The sequence below is a fragment of the Melospiza melodia genome, chromosome 6, assembly GCF_035770615.1.
Source record: "Melospiza melodia melodia isolate bMelMel2 chromosome 6, bMelMel2.pri, whole genome shotgun sequence".
Classification (NCBI taxonomy): Eukaryota; Metazoa; Chordata; class Aves; order Passeriformes; family Passerellidae; genus Melospiza; species Melospiza melodia.
In genome coordinates, this window is record NC_086199.1 from 72,150,295 (window position 1) to 72,170,970 (window position 20,676).

The 20,676-nt window shown below is 40.4% G+C and overlaps 1 protein-coding gene across 3 annotated transcripts in view; it reads left to right on the forward strand.

The window, feature by feature from the left end:
• Positions 1–20,676, forward strand: part of LOC134419603 (cytosolic phospholipase A2 beta-like) — a 53,173-nt gene that overhangs the window by 9,926 nt on the left and 22,571 nt on the right. For 2 of the 3 annotated variants that reach the window (XM_063159079.1, XM_063159078.1), the window contains exons 4-5: positions 18,911–18,983; positions 19,992–20,168. In XM_063159079.1, the coding sequence (XP_063015149.1) occupies positions 18,911–18,983; positions 19,992–20,168 (250 nt within the window). Of the gene's footprint in view, positions 1–12,848; positions 12,978–18,910; positions 18,984–19,991; positions 20,169–20,676 lie in introns of those variants that run through there. The other variant, XM_063159077.1, reaches the window with a different exon arrangement.

Here is a 20,676-nt window from a genome sequence, read left to right on the forward strand (position 1 = left end):
ACTTTTCCAATGTGCAGCACCTCATTTGGAAAAAAGGACTGTGCTAGGGAGAGATGATTCATCACATCAGCCATCATATTATATAATGCAGAGTGATAACAAACCTACTGAGAAGATTGCTAGCAGCAATATTCCCACTTGCAACTTTAAATATTTCATGCAGAAATATCTATAAAAATAAGTGGGGGTAACTGTATCCATTTGGAAGAAAAACAAGCCATGAGAGCAAGGCAAATATATTTCCATTTTCAAAATTAATTGCAAGTTTTTGTGATACTACTGCAGAATTAAACTATAGATATTTAAGCGCAACTTCCAGATGCACTTTTTTGAGAATGTTGAATCAGAGCTCTACAAATTGCTTGCAAGTGAATATGAGTTTTGACATATGTGCAAACTGTTCTTATGAGTATTTGCTTGCTGAATTTAGAGGTAGGTTTTACTGGACAATTTTGCAAACTTGAGACTTCTGAACATATGCTGAAATCCAAACTGATCCTTGGCTTTGGCTTTGTTTACCTGCCCCGATGAAGATTCTAACCTAGTTTGCTCTCAGTAGTTAATGTAGCTTCAAGCATGCCTAAGCCAAATTCAATAAAGCCAAAGATAAATGAGAGAATGGTACACTGCCCTTTCCATGAGGGCGTTGTTTCCATCCTGAGCGATTGGCCACATGGTGTCACTGTATTTTAAGGCACCAAACCCTCTAGCAATAAAGCCTAGCAATTCCAGGTTTTCAAACTATCCCAACCACGTCGTATTATCTAAGGAGACACTTCAACAAAAGTGACAAGATCCCAAAAGGTTCACATAGCAGAGTTTTAGGAAGATATTTTACACAAAACATCTGTTTCTCAGCTTCCTTTACCTTCCCTGGAATAAATCAGAACATTTTTAGCCCAGACACACTTTTCTCCAAATGTCTGCATTTTGGAACATGCTTATATAGAAAGCTTTATCTTAAATTGTTACAAGTTGGAAGCTTAAAAATTCATCTGTGCTGAACTTGTCCTAAACTTCATAGTTCTTTTCTCCTTCTGTCTTTGTGTGTCTGAATTTGCAACAGCCTTTGGCTCTGCTGAATAGAGCAAACTTGGCCTTATGGTGCTCAGACGAATATAAACTGCATCTCCTGGGACCCACAAAATTCTGTTTAATCCCTGCTAGCTCTGAAGAATGCATTGCACAACACACCTGCTCAAGAGAGCTGTGCCAAAAACGGATGTATTGCGTATTTGAGGGGTTTCATAATGTACAGCTATAGCAACAGTGAGAGCAGCAGTTGTGTACAGATACAGTACAAGCCTTAGCCAAGGAGATGATATCTGGCTCAGGGCGTGTCAAAAGGCTGCCAAATCTCATGCAGGGCTAAGTATTGGGGTGCACTGTTTCTTCTGTGAGTGGCAAGTGAGCCTGGGGTAGCAGGCCCTGTGCTAACACACCTTGGTAGACCACGTAGGTTGGGTGATTGTTTTATAGGAAGCAAACATGCGGCTTAACACCCACGGAGGGTGCATGGTGCTTTGTTTTGCTGGTTAGCACATTAGGTAGCTGCAATGCTTTCCCTAAGCCAGCCGCTCTGCTTTGTATGGAGCTTACTCTCTGCAGAGCTGCTGAGCGTGACAGCTCTGGCTTAAGATGTGTATTTCTTAGTGATAGTTTCACTATCAATTCTGTTTGGACCAGGAATTCCCTTGTAATATGTCTGTTTTGAGGGCCATATCTTCAATTTAAGTGCACAGTCAAGTCATACTTAGAATTATATTGGAAAAAGGCTCCAATATTACCAGTCAGAATTATTATGTCTACGAAGCATGGTGATCTGAAAATTCAGGTGCCTCAGAATTTCAGCGCAATGGTATGAATTGAGGAATTAGCTGTGTTAGCTGGCATTGAATATGACCTAAGATTAAATGCTAAATAAAACCTGGACTGTCAGATCTCACAAGCTACAGTGGAGCTGAGATGTCCTGTTCCTTGTGGAGGCAGCAACAGTGCAATGGGAGGGTTTGGGAGACTGTTTGTGAGTCCATTGTGTGTACATTTGTGAATAGCAGATTATTTTGTGCTTCCTCTTCCTACTTGTAATGCAAATCCAGCTTAGAAGTGTGTTCCACTGATGGTGATTTAGAAAAACTTACTCAGATATGATTTTGGCGTATGATTTCTTCAATTGCCCCCTCACCCTTGCTTCTGTGATTAACTTAACTGAAGAATTTTCTGTTGGCTTCTGTGCTTGTGTGGCCTTCAAGTATGGGAGCTTCTGAAGAGGATGAAACATGGTATGATTGATCCTGGAGGAAGAGCCTAAAGCAGGAGGTATAAACAGTAATGCAGAAGAGCAGATGGGGTCTCCTGTAGGGGAAGGTGGTAGGTCAAGCTTGGGAGTAAGTTGGGTGTATTGCCAAAACAATTTGTCCTTGTTCTGCAGATCTTGGAAATTGCTGACCTCGTTATCTAAGACACAAAGCGTCTCCTGGTAGTGTGCAGGGGAGTCCTAACATAACAATATATATAATTATCCTAATGGCACTGCTGCCATGATGGCATATAAACTATAAACAGGAAAGACTGAAACCCTCTGACACAAATGAGATGCAAATGAGGGGTTGGTGCCTCTGCTATAGGAATACCAATAAGAAATGGAAACTGGCTGAGGAAATCCTTCAAGGTTTGTCTCCAGGAACTGCCTTCAAAATGTTTGCTCAGGAAAGAAAGCTGTGAAACAGGGGAAGGATGGGTGTTTCCTTCCCTTGTGGTTTTGTGAACCTCAGGCTCTGGAACCAAGGCTCTGTCTGAGGAAGCATTTATGTGCTGTCTTGTGCAAGGTATTATCTGGGAAGCTCTAGTACTCCATATTTTTGGAAGAGGTGCACTGTATATCAGTGCCAAGAGCATTTCAATGTTAGTTTCTAACACTGTTAGATTAAAAAGTGAGTCTTCATGAAATAAGGAACAGCTTCTCTCTTCATCTGAAGCTTTTTATGAAGCACAGAGACCATCACTATCTGTGGATATAGGTCAGCTACAGGTTTCTAAAATATGTTTGATATAAGGAAAAGATTGAATATGGAAAAAAAGAGATTTTAAAAACAAAAACCACCTATGAATATTTAGTTGGACCTATCCAATGTATGCATTTTTCCCAGTAATTCCTGAATCAAGTTCCTCGTGTTTGATTGAGCTACACATAAAAGAGACTCATCCAGTTTTAATTTAAATTTAGTTATCACATGGGGGGGAAATGTGATGTGGAGGCTGAGAAAAGTCAGGGGTCACCATGTGAAAGGAAGGTGTAGGAGGGAAGATACATAGTTTAGCTTTAACACAGGTTTCAAGATCAGAAATAGAATTTATTGAAGTTTGTGGCACTGTGGCACTGTGAAAAGGCAAGAGAGAAATGATTTGTTAAAAGTGATAGAAGTTCTCAGAAAAGCTGTAGACCTTGCTCCAAAAAAGATCTGTAGTCTAAATAGAATGCATGAGCACCAACACATATGAAGAAATAGGAGGAACAGGAGTTTAAGAATAATTAAACCTAGGAAAAAATGTGATACATTTGGTTTTCTCAGGGAGCAGAGAGGGGGAAACAGTCTGATGTTTTGTGTGTATTCCTTTGTCTGTTTGGTTGTGCTCCAGTTCATTAAGCACTGGTGCATCTGAGGTGGCACTTTACCTGTGAATTATCCTATTCATATCAATTAGACTGTTCCTGAGAGGAATGTGTGCAAGTGTCTGAGGAGATCAAAGCTTTTGGCTTTTTAAATGCATATGTTAACTCCTAAATGGACAGCAGAAAAGCTGGAATTGTCTAAGCACAAGACCTACTAGTGAATTACCAGTAGCTGCAGATGAGGAAGATGTCTTCTACTCTTTTTGCACATCTTTTCCAACAGCAAAGACATGGCTTTGAATTTTCAGCATTTTACTGTGGGTTGTTTTTTGACTGGCTGAATTTTGACTAGATCCCCTCAGTAATCTGGAGTGGTGAGGGGCAGGAGGCAGAGTGTGAGGAATGAGGGTTTTACTTGTGCTGAGATCTACACAGCTAGCAATAAAAACTCCAAGATGCTCCATTGTTAGAATGTTTTTCATTAAACCCTGTCCTGACACGGACAGACCACATAATGGCAGTGACTACACATATCAGAAGGAAGGAAGTGGAGCTCAAATGATTATGACCAGAACTAGAATTAAGATATCAAATAGATATATCTATCATGAGAGTCTGAAATGGATTTGCATGGATTCACCTGTACAGTTCTTTCAATTGATGGGGATGAAAGGGGCTGTTAATAGCTGTTAAGATCTACTCCTATTTAGGAGAGCATCAAATTGCTTTACAGTATTTTTATTTCTTGGTTTTGCAATGGAGACCATAGTATCTTCTGTTTGAGTTACTAATAGAGACTTCCTAGTACATGAGTATACTGAATGAAAATTAAGGTGCCCTGCTCACTGCTTCTTGCAGACTGTCCCTGGTGCCTTGTGAAACCCTTAATTAACTTTTTGACTCCCAGGTTATTCCCCCCAGAGCTGAAGAATGTTTTGCTTGGGACAAGTGAACAGCATTTAGCTGCATCTGTAATAATGTAATGCAACCATTCATTTAATTTGATTCAGAGCCACATAAGGTTAAACAATGTGCAACAAGAAGCACCTCAAAGCATTACTTCAGAGGGTGGGACACATTTCTGATCTACACCATGACTAGTGGACCTTTTGGTGCTCCCTGGACCTTGGTTAAACTGATGCCTTCCAAAGTATAGACACTTGATGGGGAATACACTCAATTTCTCGGTATACAATGATTGTGTTCATAAATAGAATGTGTATTCTACAACAACAGAATACTTTTTTTTTTCTTTACAATATTTGTTTGTCTTTCCTTTGGCTTGCAGCAGTTTCTGTGATCTCAGGTGAACTGGCTGTTGCTACTTCCATTTCACAACAAATTTCCCACTAACTTGCCTGAGATGTACAAAGGATTTATGACAGGGTCAAAGAGCAGGGGGTACATTACCAATTTAAATCTTACTTCCTTTCTTCTCTTTTTACTGTAAGCAAGTTGTTGCACAAGGCATTCCATACTCCACATATCTGTCCATGTTGTCAGCTGTTTGTGTATGAGGCCTGAGGAGGAGGAGGAGGAGGAAATATGCTGTGTGTTATCAGCAGTCAGGTCCTCGCCATTCCCAGGTGCAGCGTACGTGAGGAAGCGGTGTCTGATGAGCAGAGCCCATCATACTTTTCTGATGCAACCCTTCCCTGTCTGAAAATGGTGATTGGGTTCTGTACTGCTGGGCTGGCTGGTTCTCCTGCCTCATGGAACCTGCTTGGAAAGCTGTCATGCTTTCGTATGCCTCGCTGACCCACCTGGCCTGTTCCTCTGGCTACCCATCACTCTGTGATGACAGGACATGCTCCCACTCACCAGGGGTCACCCCCTAGGCTGGTCAGCAGGCGAATGAGATGCCCATTAGATGTTCTTAGGCTGTTGGTCAATTCCTTTGCTTCCATCTTCCTAGATCTCTTAGCTGTGAAGCTCCCAGCGTGCCCAGGGGGCTGCTGAGCCTGAACAGCTGTGTAGGCAGGGTCCTGGCATGTCAGCTGAGGCATCAACCCAGAAATATTTCAAAATCTTTCTTATATATGGGAGTGAAATCTTTTTAGGGAGGTGCGCCAACATGATTTCCTCTGTGGAATGAACATTCCAGTTCCCAGCACTGTGCAGGACATTTTACCTTTTTGTGGTTCGGTTTGCTTGCTACTACTTGGCTGACAAATGCATTCAGTATGTGTGTAACTACACAGGAGGGAAGACCAACAATTAGTGGGTTTGAATCATACAAAGCAAGGGTCTCTGCCACTTTGCAATGTGTCTATTGCGTGGGGAAGGGTTGCAGAGTACAAATTGTGCGTGTTGCAGTGTTTTGTGCCCTGCTGCGTTGGCAGGCTGTGGGTGAGCTTCCTGGAGCTGCTTATGGGAGAGGTGATCATCTGAAATCTTGTCTTCCATCAGATCTCTGCCCCTGGAAGCTAGAGTCTCTGAGTGACTGTATCTCCCCCAGCTCAGACTCTTCCTGGCTAGGGCCAGGAGATCTAATTTTGGGCCTTTGGCACATTGGTCTGGAATCCTCTGCCAAATGAGGCAGTGCAGGTAACTTAATTTAATGTTCTGCTCTAAACAGACTCAATGCTTTTCATGGCCTACTCAAAAAGTTTTTCTATTGTTGGCCATGTCATGCCTTACCTGCCACATAGACCATGAATGTGGGAGGCCTACAGTTAAAACACCCTAGTTCCTTGAGATGCTGAAGGCTATACATTTCTCTTGGTAGGATTTTCTATTCTAGGTTCTCAGGTTTCAAGAAGTACTTTTTAAAAAATCTTCAGAGTTTCAGAATTCCCAAAGTATTATATAAGTTAAGAGGTTAAATAAGATTTCTGCCTGTAAAAATATTTTTTCTACTAGACCAAAATCTTTTAAAATTGCAGTGTTATGCAAGTGTCATGTTTTATGTGCTGCTGAAACGGAGGAATTAACCCTGACCTAATATGCATACACAGAGAGATTCAGAGATAATATCAGGCTCTGCGGATGACTCTGCCTTGGCACAGGTTAAAGCAGCTTTCCTGAGACCAGCTGAGATGCTCACTGTGTTTCAAGTGCCAGGCTCTGCTCACACTTCTCTGCTTTCTCTGCTGCTTAAGGGGAGCAGGTGGCAGAAAGCTGCTTTCATGCCACTGGAATTAAGATGAGAGTGCTCTCAGCAAGGCAAATTCCCAGTTGCTGTATTAGGAAAATTTTGACTTCTTTTTGTCACAGAAATATTACAAGTTGAGTGGAAGAAGAGAAACACACCTAAGCGAGAAATTTTTCTCATCAGAAATATTTTCTACAGGGATAAGCATCAATGCAGAAGGAACTTTTGTATTAAAATCCTCTGTAGAACCCCCTGAAGTTGTCTTCTGGTGTCAGAAGTTATAATTCACCAGAAGTGAGTCACAGGGCTTTTAATTACTGTAAATAAGCTTGCAAGGCTCATAATAACTCTAATGACTAAGTCAAACTCTGGTTATTTTATTTTAAATTGTTAATATAGCTTGGTTGATGTCTAGAGTTTTTGTATTTAAAAAAAGGCACATATCACAAGTGAAGAAAGGAAAAAATTCAGGATTTGAATTTGACAGTGTTTCAGTAAACTTAGAAGACCTACACTACCTACGGAGAGGTGGTGAAAAGCCCTGTGACTTTCTGGTAGTGGGATCAGTGGAGGGTAATGATCCACTTGCAGGAGTGTGCACTGAATTGTCTAACGTGTTTTCCACCTCTGATACTCATTTCCCTTGGAGTTCTGATGATTTAGACAGCTCTCATGGATAATGCTGCTTGTCCATGGTCGCATTACCTCTACTGAGCTCAAGCTGAGGTAATGGCTGCATGCCACTACAGAAGGGCAGCCCTGGAAATTCCTCAGGAAAAGGAGAAGAGTGGTTTTCTGTTGCTTCAGCTCCTCAAATGAGCTCAGCATTTAGCCAGAGGAGTTCAGAGCCAGTACTGTGAAGCAGGAGCAGGGCTTTCTAAGCTTGGGGGTTGACTGGAGCAAAACCTCCTGTTTTAGCAGCAGCTAGCCCTTAGATTTCCTGCTGCAACATGAAACTTTGCCATTAGGTGTTTTTAAGACTTGCTCATTTTTGGATATTTACCAAGGACTCTGTGTCAGCATTCACTTGTTCTTAGTGATCAGTGTGCCTGCTATAAAGGCACTTTGCAGGTATTTCCAGAGCTACTGGTGATAAACTTGAATGCATTCAGTTCTCCCTGAACTGGCTGTTTCCATATTTCTTTGCCTTGCCTCTGTGCTCAGCTCAGTGGTTTTCTTACCTTTGCACTTCATTAAAATCTTCTAGATTACCTAGGCCAGGCTTTGGCTAGTTGGCTGATGCTAGCTTTATTTAAGAAGCCTACCCACTGGCAATACCAACCTACAGAATAGCACAGTCAGGATGCCTGCTACTGTTTTAGTCTTGCTATTTTTGAAGGTCTTCTGAGACAATAAGGCACTGGTAGGAATGCATTAGTTGAACCCTTGATGATTTCTGTATTATTTGAAATAAATTATTGTATATCTTTTATTTCTTTCTCAGCCAACATCTAAGGGCTATGCTCAGGTAAAGGTTGGACCTTGAAAAACCCACATACAGAGTTGAAAGAGAATTGGACAGAAACAGAAAGGAAATGATGCTGTATGTGTCATACAATCACTGCAACCTTTGTGTTTTAATTACTCTTGCCCAGTATAATAACTTTCAGTAGCAAACATGTCCTTAGTAGATCCTGCCCCAAAGAACAGTCAGTCATAGAGGCTGAAAAACAATAGCAGAAAGCAAGAGTTACTCTCTTGATTCTAAAAAGTCTAAAAAGTGACCATTAAATAAATACAAGAGGTAGGTGGCAACCCTACCTCTTGAAGGAAACCCTTCTTGTGATAATTTGAAGCTGAATGCCATTACCATAAGTCAAGTGTTCCTGTCAGCCAAGTGGTGAAGTGTAATACTTGCCTAACTCTTCTGAGGTCTTTGCACAAGCAATTTTATACTGACATCAGTGTCAGACTATTTGAATAAGATCTAAAGATAAAGGTTTCAGAAACTGGCTTGAGTGGAATGACATTGAAATATCTTACTCAATTATCATTTCAATTCGGTGCTCTGCAATCGCTTGGTTTAAAATAAAAGAACAATTTCTAAACATAAACACAGTAGGTTTCAATGTGTGGCTCTACATTGACGTGTCTTGGAAAGGTAACACTGCAGTCCTCAGATACCCCAGGTAAGTAATAAGCAGCTTCCTCCTGTGGTGAAGCTGCAAAGATCACTATCTTGCCCTATTTACAACCACACCTGCAAAGCACCTAAGGAAATTAGCAGCTCCCTTACTCTGGCCAGGAAAAAGAGCCAGTGATACTGGATTTACTGTATGAAGTCTTTGTTTAAGATAACAGTGGTTCAGGAGATAGGGAAGAGGATATAACACCTTTTACTTTTCTAAAACAGGGCTGGATGTTGATAGCCAGAAGGACAGTTCATTTACAAATGTTATCACCTGATTGTTGCTCAGATAGACAACCTGTAGTTTTGTTGTAACTAACAGCAGGTTCTGAATATTGTTGTTTGGAAAGCATTCAAAGTTCTAAAATAATTTCAGAATGGCTATGTTGTTTGCTCGGAATGGGGCAAGGGGAAAACAATGAAAAATTAGCTTTTATTTCACAATTAAATGTTACATGTTCTAAATGTGGCATTTCTGAAGCTTGCTTTATAGCTCCTAGTTTCACATGGTAATTTTGAATTGAAAAATTGAGATATACTTTCATAAACTTTTTGTTGTTATTTGGATTATTTTTTACAGTAGTTCAAGAAAACAAGTATGGAAAAAATATTTTGGTGATGAGCTAGTGAAAAAATTACTTTTTTCCCTCAATTTCTGAGAAAATTTTAAAAAATGTAGTTTGTATTTGATTGTACACATTTCTTTTCTTAGATAAATATAATTTTCATAATCTAGTCACTGAGCTGAACAAGCTACAGACTGACTTATGAGGTAAAAAGAAAGTTACTGTTATCTTCCATAGTCTCTGTCTGGCAAAAAAATACATCTCTTCAAAATGCAGTCTTCCACCTCCACCTACTCAGTGGTGTGGCTGCATCTAGCCCTAGAAAGAGCCATCACTTATCTCTGTTTAAAAGGTTTTATGGGATGAATGAAAAACTTTTCTGAAACAAAGTTATGGGAGGTTTATATTTATAGGAGTGTGCTCTGGTATCTGCCATCCTTCCTCACGAAGCTGCTGGGACCAAGGGTGGAAGGACTCTGACGACAGTGCCTCAGTGAGGGCAGTTTTTGTACACCAAAGCTGAGTTTGAAATTTTGCAGGGCCATTGCTGGCGCAAATGATGATCTCCGCTAAATGAAACTTCTGTGTTTTTTGTAGGTTCTGTCCCTGTTGGCTTTACAGTTTATGCCACCAGTAGGATAGTCCAGTTCACAATCATTTGGAGTTGCTGCCACTCTACTGCTTGGTTTTTGGCAGCTCAGTACTTCCTGCAAGGGGCAATTAGTGAGCAGCCCACTGGGTAAATTGCCTTTAGCTGAATGCTATATTAATTGACTTTTATTTCTTTCATGCTGAGCTTGCAGCATGGGCTTGCATTCCTTCCATTCTGATTTTGTTTCACACAGTCTCCTGTGTGCATTATCCAAATGCCAACAGGTAGTGTATGAACCAATTTAACCTCGTTGTAATTTGATATGTCTTTTTATATCTTCCCCCACCCCAGCTTATTTCCAAGTACTTTCTTAATAGTAGTTTGGAAAAGAAGTAAGATTCAGTCACAAATGTGGAATGACTGTCCTAATTAACAAGTAAAATCTTTCTAGAATATCTCTTCTCTTTATCTTCTGAACTGTCTTTTACAATCTGCTGCTGCAGGTACAGTATCATATTTTCTGAGCCTAACTCCACTAGTATAAGCCTGGCATGACTTCCTCCCTCTAAAAAGGGGAGGGGGAGGACTTTCTGTACCATCTTAAAGTTATTTCCTGGTTATTTTCTAGTTCACTGACAAATTCTGCTGTGCCCTCTTTGGTTCAGGTTTAACCTCTAAGTTTTGTTGTTCCTTCCTTACGCAGCTGACTTTGTCTTACTTTCCACATGCTGTACATTTTTAATGTCTGCAGCAAGCCCTGATGTCACATAGCCCATCTCCTGATGTCCAGGAGAAAATTGATGTAGTAGTTGTCAGTGTGCTTGTTGACAAGAAACACAAAACGTTTTATGTATTTTGGCCATGCTGATTTACTGGAAACATTAAGTTCTTGGAGAGGCTATTGGAAAAATTAGTTCCATAGCTCTCCAAAATAACTTTTGCACCTTGATTTGAAAGCATTCTGGAAGCTTTTTTTTCTTCTTTCCTGTTCCATGAAGACATGGGTCTCACTGCATTAAAACAGCTGTTTTGTTTTTAATGTGTTGCTCCGTTTCCAGGCAGACATACCACTCTTTGAGTGGAGTTCATTGTTCTCTGGCTGGTTTTCCACTTGCCTTCTGTTTAGGAGGTAAATTTGTCAATGTACTACTTTGCTGTCTCAGTTCACTATAGCAGCAGACTGTCTGATTAAAGCTGCAATAGCAGTACAAAAGTAGAAAACCAAGACTCCTCTTGAATAGAGCCTTTTTCCTTTATTGTCTGCTTTTTTTTCCTTGTCTCTGGAAATGGGATGTTACAGACTCCTGTGTCCATGGAAGCAAGAAGATGAGTGTGTGCACTACAGTCTTAACTGGTGCTATCAAAATGCCCAAGTGAGGCTGTTAAAGCAGTGTTGCTGCAGCAGTCCTGCAGGCTTCCACAGTTAATTGCTCTGAGCTCCACATTGCTTTCAAATGAGTTTTGGTTGATTTTTCTGTAAGCTTTGTAACTGCCCTTTGATATACTGCATGTAAACACCAGACCTTTCTTTGAGATATTTTTCTTCTTAGTATTTCAAAGATTTCAACCGAGTGCATCTAGTCCTGCCTGGTGGTGAGCACAGTGCTGCTTTCCAGAGCAGAGTCTGCAAAATGTCAATTGGAGTGGCTGGTTGTCACTTGCAGAAGCCCAGGGGCATCTGCCTAAAACTGATTTTAACTGGTGGCAGGTTTTGTGGAAAATATTTTACGAAGTGGATGATCCACAGTGTGTATCTGACTTTCATGAATAATCTGAAGCCAAAGATTTCAGGTAAACCTATTTTCCTAACAAACTATCCTGATTAGAATTAATTTTTTTTTTTTCACTTGTCAAAAACCAAATTCATACTATTTGATGAAAATTAACTCTTGACATTCTCCATTAGTTTAAGGTGTCCACTGGCTGTTTTGTGAGGCTTGATCCTATCTGGAATTACTATGCCCCAGTGAGTACATACCTTACTGAAAACTTATGGTGGCCTCCAGGCCTTTTCCAAGTCTGGGTCTGTACACCATGAAATTGCAAGTGTGGATAAAGGTACAGACAGAGCAGATTGCCTGGAGCAGTGTCCTGACAGGAACTCTGTCAGCAGGTCACAGTAGACGTGGGAGAAGTGGAGGAAGCCCTGCCTCTGCCGTCTTTAGGGATGCCCTGTTGACCCAGCACTGTCAACAGCAAGTTGATGGGGGAACAGGATGGGAAACTGGGAAATGTCAAGTTATCATATTCATATCAGTAGCAGGTAGAGGGAAAAAGGCCAGAAGGCTTGCAGCTTTCCCTTTCTCTGCTAATATTTATCTCAATTTCACCAGCATCTCTGCCTTGGCCGGGTGATCAGCCAGTAGGTACTTCCAGTTGAGGAGTCATGATTTACTGGTTGTCAAAAAGATTCCCAATAATATATTTGGAATATATTGAGTCCCCATTGTGGGAAAAGTTGAAAAGAGCACTCAGAAGTGGGTTGGTCTCCCACCAGAGATTGTAGGTCTCCCACCAGAGATTGGAGATTTAGTTCTCCAATCCCTTTGGTTTTTTCTTTTTTGTGGAGTATTTGTGGAAAAACTTAAAAGCTACTGAAAATTAATCTTCTGACTAGATCTGTGGAAGAGTTGAGAGTGAAGGAAGACTTCCTGTACATGTCAGAATCAACCCAAAAACCTGTTGGGAGGATGTTGGGGCAATAGCAAATGGTGAGAAATACTAAAAGTGTTGGCCTTTCTGCTCACCTCTGACATTGCAGATCTTTCCCTCTCAGATGTAGGCAGGCTCTCCTCCACACAGAGGAGGCAGAGGGTGGAGCTCGGCGCCTGTATAAATTATATGTGTCCTTCAGGTTACTTCAGCAGCAGCAGCAGCAGCACAACAAGCTGCCAGCCTGTTTGTCAGCTGACAGATCTGTTAACCAAATCGGGGTTTCGGTCGCTGCCGCCATCTTCGGCGCCATGGGGAGCCCACCAGCCAAGGTAAGGGAGCGGAGCCCAGGCCGGGCTCCTCGCTCTCGGGCCTCTCTGCTCCAGCTCTCCCTGCCAGCTCCCTCCTCCCGGCATCTGCAGGGGCATCCTGAGCTTTGCACGCTCTCCTCTTTTACCTCCCAGCGACTGATCTGTCAGTGAGCTTCAGTGGAGGCACAGAGCAAATGGGATGCTTTGCTTTGCCCTTGGTGTACATGCCGGAGTGAAGTGCCTGAAGGAAGAGGAGGCTGCTCTTGAAGAGTTTACCTTCCGTAAAATGAAAGTGCTTTAGGCCTCCTAAGTCCTTTTCTTTGGATAGCATATGTTCGTTGCTTGCCCCAGCTGAAATAAACCAACAGCTTTATCTAGCAACAAGGCATAATCTATATTACTTTAGCTGCAGGGGAGACATCTAATGACCTGTTTGACCTGTTTAGATCTAACTATTTTTAACGTACTGTTTACAGCTTTTGCAATTCTTGTGGAAGCATTTCATGTCTGGACTTGAGTTTTCTAATAGTAAGTTCCATTCAGAGATTTTAACTGATGGCTCTTAGTATAAATCAACAGAACTATTAGCTGAAAATTCTTTTCTCATGTGTATCTTAAAATCGACATGGTGTCTGAATGCAAGGCATGAATTACTTACAGATAATCATTCTTTATGTATCAAATACTTTGTCGAATTTACGAAGATATTAATAATATCTATATTATTATATAGATATTATTAATATCTATATAATATATTAATAAAAGATATATGGGCATTCATGGGCTTAAAATATAGTGAGACACAATGTTACATGCTACAGCCTATAGAGATCATTAATGGTGACAGGGTAATATTAAAGGCAAAGGTAAAGATTAGAAAAATATCAGTAGCTTGAACAGATAGCTTAAGGGATAGATTAAAAAGATGCAAGCATTCAGGAAGAGAAAATGAGTTGTAAATGCTATGTACTTTCTGGATAAAATTTGTATCTAGTCCATCTACCAGTTAGATCCAGATGTATCTCTCTATTGTAGATATGAATATTATCTGTCAGTTTTAAAGATCAGTGTTGTATCTAGTAAGACAGTTCTGGAGCTGATACATGGGTAGATAGCTCAGGTATAATTTTATCTAGAAAGTTTAATGACAAAGTTCTTGCATTTCATCCCAGTGCTGCAACTGATGTTCCATGAGTACAGACAGACTCCTGGTAAATAGACACCACTGCCAAAAGGTTTGAGTGCAAGCATAGTTTCAGGTCAGAAAGCTTCTGTTCCCAAGGAAAGAGTTTAATTCAGTACTGCAGGTAGCTCTGCTGTTGTGTCAGGCAAGCCTGTGTTTCAGTGTGTATAAGTTGGTAAATAGATATGGAAATAAGAATAGAGTGGGTTTTTTTTCTTTTACATTAAAAACCCCACATGTTTAGAAATGTGTGGGTACTTTGAACTATCTAGGAAGATCCTCTAATCTCCCAGTTAGTTTTTTGCACTTTAAGAGAGCTACCAAATTGACACAGAAGTGATTGTCAATATTAATTTACAACTTATATTTGTAGCAACGTCTTCCACTCAGACAAGAATAATCCCTCCTTAGAAATTTTATTTTGTGGACTATGGAATAATTTTCATCTGGCAAAATGCTCAGAAATTTTGTCAATACAAAGCCCCGAGGGACCCACTCACACGTATAAAGAGCTAACTGATATATATGAACAGGAGATACATCCCAAATCCACAAGGATTCTTGAAGTAATCCATCAGTGATTACATGAAATTACAGTATAGGTTTGTAAGGTGAATTAGATTTCCTCACTAATTGTTTAAATTCCAATGATAAAATTTGGGACAATTGTGATTCCCAAGCAAAACGAGACTCTCATAGTTTTCTATATTTCTTCAGTCAGTCACTTTTTCCACTAGAACTTTTCATCCCTTTAATTTTAATGAAAGTAGGCAGATGGTTGGAAAGACAAATTTGTAGCAGTGTTCTCACCAATGGAAGGGCTTATAGCCCGTACTAGATGTCAGAGGATCTAGTGGAAGGAAGTGCTTTAGAACCAGGCTGGTAATTGAGCTTTCTTATAGTTGATACATTTATAGATTTAATCTCAATTTGGTAAATTGCCAAACTGTAGTTGGACCAAATCCTCAGTATCTAACATAAAATAATGGTAAGAATATGCCAAGTAATTACATTTGGTGTGAGATCTTGTAGGCATGATATTCTACAGCTTCTAGTACGCCACTGGAGGAAGAAGTAATCCATGAAAGAAAATAATTATTCATGTCTGAAACATATGTATAAAGCTGAGTGACAAATCCTACAGCTATTATCAAAATGCCAGAAGACAGCAAAATCCTCATCTAAAGCTTAATATAATTTGGTGTTATCCCATGGTGATAACTCTGCTCAGAGAGCTGTCTGAGTTTGACGCAGAGAGAGTGAAACACTGACATTCCAATCTGCCTTCCAACATGTACAAACCAAGGACTTATTTAAAAAGAAGAGAACAGGGAATTAAGGGATGAAGTTCCCAGACTGCAAAATCTTCCCTAGAATACTGACTTTCTAGTGAAGGTGGCCTTGAGATCTTCTTCTAGTAGCAGCATGGAGGGGCAATAAAGACTGAAATCAAATATATAAGCTCTTGGTAGGTTTTTCTTCTTTTACTGCCATCCACAGATCGTTTTGGTATGCTCCTCAATATTTATGAGCTTTAAGATTTCGTATGCTCAAAGTTGTCTTTTTGGAATGAAGCCTTAAGTGACTAACTGCCTGTAAAAAAAAGATTTATGTGTCCTTCCAGAGCTGATCAACATTCCTATGGAAGGAAGTCAGTGAGCATGTATTATTACAATCAAGGAGATGGTGGCAACAGATGTGAATTTTCAGTCTGTTAAGGTTTGATACAGCTGTGGCAATTCTGACATGCTAGTTTTATCTCCTGATTACTGACTCTTCTGTATTTTAAACAGAAATTACTCCCTCAAAGCTTGGTTTGAGACTACAGAAATACAGTTTAATGCTAAATACTGTCAAGTGAAAAGAAGTTTGTTGGTTCTTTTTATTTTTCCCCCAAGTTTTAGCCTTCCCTTTGGTACTCTGGAGATGCTACTATTTATTGGCCTGGAGTGTAATTGCTTAGGATGCAGCAATACCCAGGTAGCTGAGCCCTGCACTCTGTTGTTGGCCCCAGTGTCACACTAGTAATTTCCCAGCAAAAACTGAGTGATGTGCTTCTGGGAAAGCTGCCTTTGACTCTGGATGTTTACAGAGGGTTTTTTTACTCTCTGCATGCCTGTACAAGAAACCCTGTTTCTCCCAAGGAAGTGAACTAAAACCAACAAGGCCAGTACAGCTGCAAGTCTGTCAAGAGCTGTCTGGATAGGGTGTCTGCACTCATCAAATTGCATTAATTGTGAAGTTACATGTTGCCTTTCATGTTATGAAAACAACAAATGGTACCTCTAACTGTAATTATTTTTTGTAGAAGGGTATTCTGGTGTACCAGGCAAAGGTGTTGTTTTACATCATCCAAATCAGACCCTAGGGGTCTGCTCTGGACTGTTGTTGAATAAAATTAGCTCTGCCTTTATCTGATGAAAAAAGGAATTAGCCCGCTCCTGAATGGTTATCACAGGTTGGAGTAACTGCAGTTTTGGGAGAGGGATGGTTTCTGGCTTCCTTGTGGGATTTACAGAGCCCTCAGGGTTTCTTATGGCCACACTTTCCCATCTGAATCTGTTTGCTTTTTATCCTGCAATCACACCAGGACTAAGCTGCACTGAATCAGGAGGAGTGAAAAGTCACCTTTGATGTTTCCATCATTTGGCAAATGTTGGCATGTTTAAGGAAGGTGATTGCTGTTGGAAGGGGAGGGAGAAGGAGTGAGGCACTCTGGCTGTAGTGGCAGAGGATGAAAACACAACATCTGTCACATCTGAGAGTACTCTGAAGATGACCTGCAGATGCACTATTTTTATAAGTAGTTAGGAAATTTTCATCACGAAATGTTTCAAAGCAAAATTTATGCCAACATGTATTTCTTCAGTGAAGGCAGATCCTATGAATGGTTTGGGCTTCTGTTGAGCAAGGGAGAAGTTGATTACAAAATGACTAAGAATTAACACATTAATTAAAACTAGTCACCTCTGTAATTGTCTACATAATCCAATAATTCACGTAAATGAAAACCACTAAGAATGCTGAGTGAGTGTTCCACCTGGCAGTTCTATGATAAATAACTATTTGCACAGGAATATTGAAGTCAAATTCTTTCAGCGGGCAACCGGAATAATATGGAAGTGTCCCAGTTAGAACTTGTAATGTCCACAATGCATTAAACTGAGGCAGATTTAAATATGTCAGTTTTAAATTTGGAGGAAAGCATACTAGAAAGAGTTCTTGTCACACAAAACCAAATTTGCTTTGCAATTTTATACAAGCCAAGAGATAGACTAAAGTGATTTGATAGGTTTAACAAGGGTTTATCTGGTCAGAGTAGCTCTTAAATATAAATCTGAAATTTAAAAGTATGTAATATACATAATAAAATTTAATATTAGGCCTTTATTTGAACATGCTAATTCACATGCTAGTTCAGATGATATCCATCTTGTGTAACGTAATTTACCTCTAAACAAGGCTGAATAAAGCTGAATGCAGGCTATTCTCATTTCTAATAAACATGTCCAATAATAGTCTCCACCTCATTTTAAAAGAATTTCAGATTAACTGTAGTGAGTGACTCTTTCTGTAGAGAGGTTCCTCCTTCCCCAACAGTTTGTATCTACAGTGTTAATAATTTCCTTGTCAGAAAAATTAGTCATGTTGCTAACTTTCAAAATAAAATTGTCAAATTATTTAGTGATGGTGTAATGTTTAAGCAAATAGAGGTATTATTTCAGTTGGTAATTTAAGCTTTAAATTTTAATTTATTAGTGGTAGTGGGACTGTAATAACTGCATGTTATTATTTCCTAATATTGCTGACAAGTCATGCTAGTATAGCATGCAGAAAAACTGAAAAAACCTAGCAGAAAATTAAAAGGAAATTTAAATGTATCAATTTCAAAAAAGATTAAAGTATTTTCCCTGCTTCTCTTATTAAGATTTATGTATGTGTTCATTCATGCTTCTCAGAACGTCTTTTGAAAATGGCAAGTATTTTCTGAATAGCTTAGCCTGGAAAACTTTTTAACTGTTAAGAATTAGGAACAAGTAACTTGAAATAGTGTTAAAATGATAGCCTGCCTGTGATAGAAATAAATCTCATGTCTGGAAGGCAAGTGCTTCCATTCCCATTGTGTATTTTCAGGATGCATAATGATATGGAATTCTGTGATATCACACCTGCAAAGCAGAGCAGTTTTTATTTTGTATGAAGGGTCTCTGCTGGGCCTGTGGTCTGATCCCTCAAAGTCAGCAGGGCCACTTGGTGAGCTTGCCCTATTTACAAGCATCACAGAAATTTAATCTTAGCTCAGATACAAAGTCAGATGTTTATAGCACGTTTTGGTAAGTACCATGTCCTAGTCTAGGTAGGTCAGCTGTGCCATGACCTGGGCAGGGAGCTGCAATTCCTAATATCCCCTTCCAAAGGCCCCATTCTGAGCTATGGGTGGCACAGGACCCTTGGGGTGCTGGCAGTACAACCATCACTGTGGCCACACACGCATCAGGTTGCCTGAAAACAAGTGCCTGTGGGGTGACAAAGAAAGCTTTCCATACCACTGTCTGAGCCTGTGTTTTCTCTCTGTCTTCATTTCCTCAAGCTCCTTAGCAAACAGCCCAGTGTGCTGCTATGTTTTCATTTAGTGTGGTGTACTGCCACTTGAAGGTGGCCACCTCATTTCAAACAGACATGGGCAGACTGTCCCCTGTATTGTTCAAAACACATCTTGTTTTTGCTTTCTGAGCTGATCAAATTATTGCATTTGTTTTCTCTGCAGATGAAGTTTTGCCCCATCCACATGCTTTCTGTAAGAATCATACAAGCTAAGAACATCAAGTCAAGAGACCTGTGTGAGTTGTGGTTTGATTGTGTTTTTAGTCACCTGCAGAGTTTACGCAGTGAGCAATATTCTTTAGTTCCGAAGGTATGCAAGCAACGTACGCAAAGCACAGCAATATAAATACTAATGCCAGGGCTGTAATTAGATCAAATGTCTCAGGTATCATTAGATTGGAGTACATCTCTAGTGGCATTTCAGGGACCTGGTGAAAAACAAGACACCCAGATTAATATTTTGGGCCAAGAAGGGAAGGTAGACTTCATTAGGACACTGCAATCTATGAATCTCCATGGGCAGGAATTTTGTCATGCAGTCTGTGAATTTAGGGACCTTTTATTGATATGTACCAATTATACACAATAATCAAACATAAATTAGAGAATTTCAAGCCTTCTAAAATACTTTATCTTTCAGGGTGTTTGTTGACCAGTTGCAGTAAACTATATTGCTAGTTTTGTTTAAGGAGGACCTCTGCAGATCCAGTTCAAAGCCCATGCTGAGCATGCAGGCAAAACAGACTTTGCTGGGTACTTTTGTGTTCAAGTGTCTTTAACTCATTATCTCCCCTTCACAGCCTCCTATGCCTCCTTCTCCAGGTGTGCTGTGGACCAGCTATTCAGCTGCCATTTTTGCAGAGGTCTCCAATGAGTTCCTCAGTTAGAGCAGAGGCATTGAGCTGCCTTTTGTCAGTTTTGTAACTTTTGGCCTGTGTATTCCTCTAGTGAAAAATGACTCAGCAAAAAAAAAAAAAAAAAAAAAAAAAGCATCACTTTGCAAGGATTTACTCAAGTTACAGCTGAGACCATCCAGGCCTTGCCATGTAGGACCAAGCCTGGATGTGAGGGAGACCAGAGGGAGTGAATCCCCTCTTGGTTGAATAACTGCCTGCCAAAGACTTCCTGTGCTCCAGTGGCAAGTGCCACGTAGCATCATCCAGAGGTGGACACTAGAAAGGTGTTAGTGTGACAAGGCCTGTATTTCTGAGTTTCAATGATCTCTTCTATCTACTCTATTGAAGGGACAGTTCCACTTTCGTGCCAAAACCTTGCGGGGCAATGTTATTCACTGCTTGATACCAGTCTGAAGTATTTAGGCATCTCGGGCTGCAGTGGAAATCTTCCGTCAAGTCCTGACTCCAGCTCTGAAAGACATCACCTGGGAGATTTCCTTTCACACCGTTGCCAAGCCTCACAAAGTAAATGCGCTTCCCCACCCTGGCTTTCCCCAAAGGATGGCTGCTCGAGGCACTGCCTGCACTAACCATAAGGAATAGATATAGGATGGAAGTGAAATGAAGATTTCCAACTTGCTTGTGCCCTCCAGTTCTTGGGCCCATGCTGGCCTTGAGCTGCAACAGATCATCTTGCCTAGTGCCTAACACCTCTAGACAGCCATTATGTCCCCTCCGCATGCTTGTGTGACTCAACTGAGCAAGCCAGACTCTGATCTTGCTGTAATATGCATTCTTCTTTCCTGTAATCATCCTAACAGCCCTTTGTGGAACCAGCTGTAGTTTCAGTTTAACTTTTTAACATCATGGACTGGAATTGTAAGGACTATGCCTGAGGAATGGTCAGTGAGCATAGTCCACTTTCCTCTTTCTCTTCACATGGGAAACGTGGTTCTTAATGTACCTTGTGTGTGCATGTGTACATTTGCAGTTTGTAGTTACTCAGTAATTAGATGGTTTTCCTTGGTTGTTT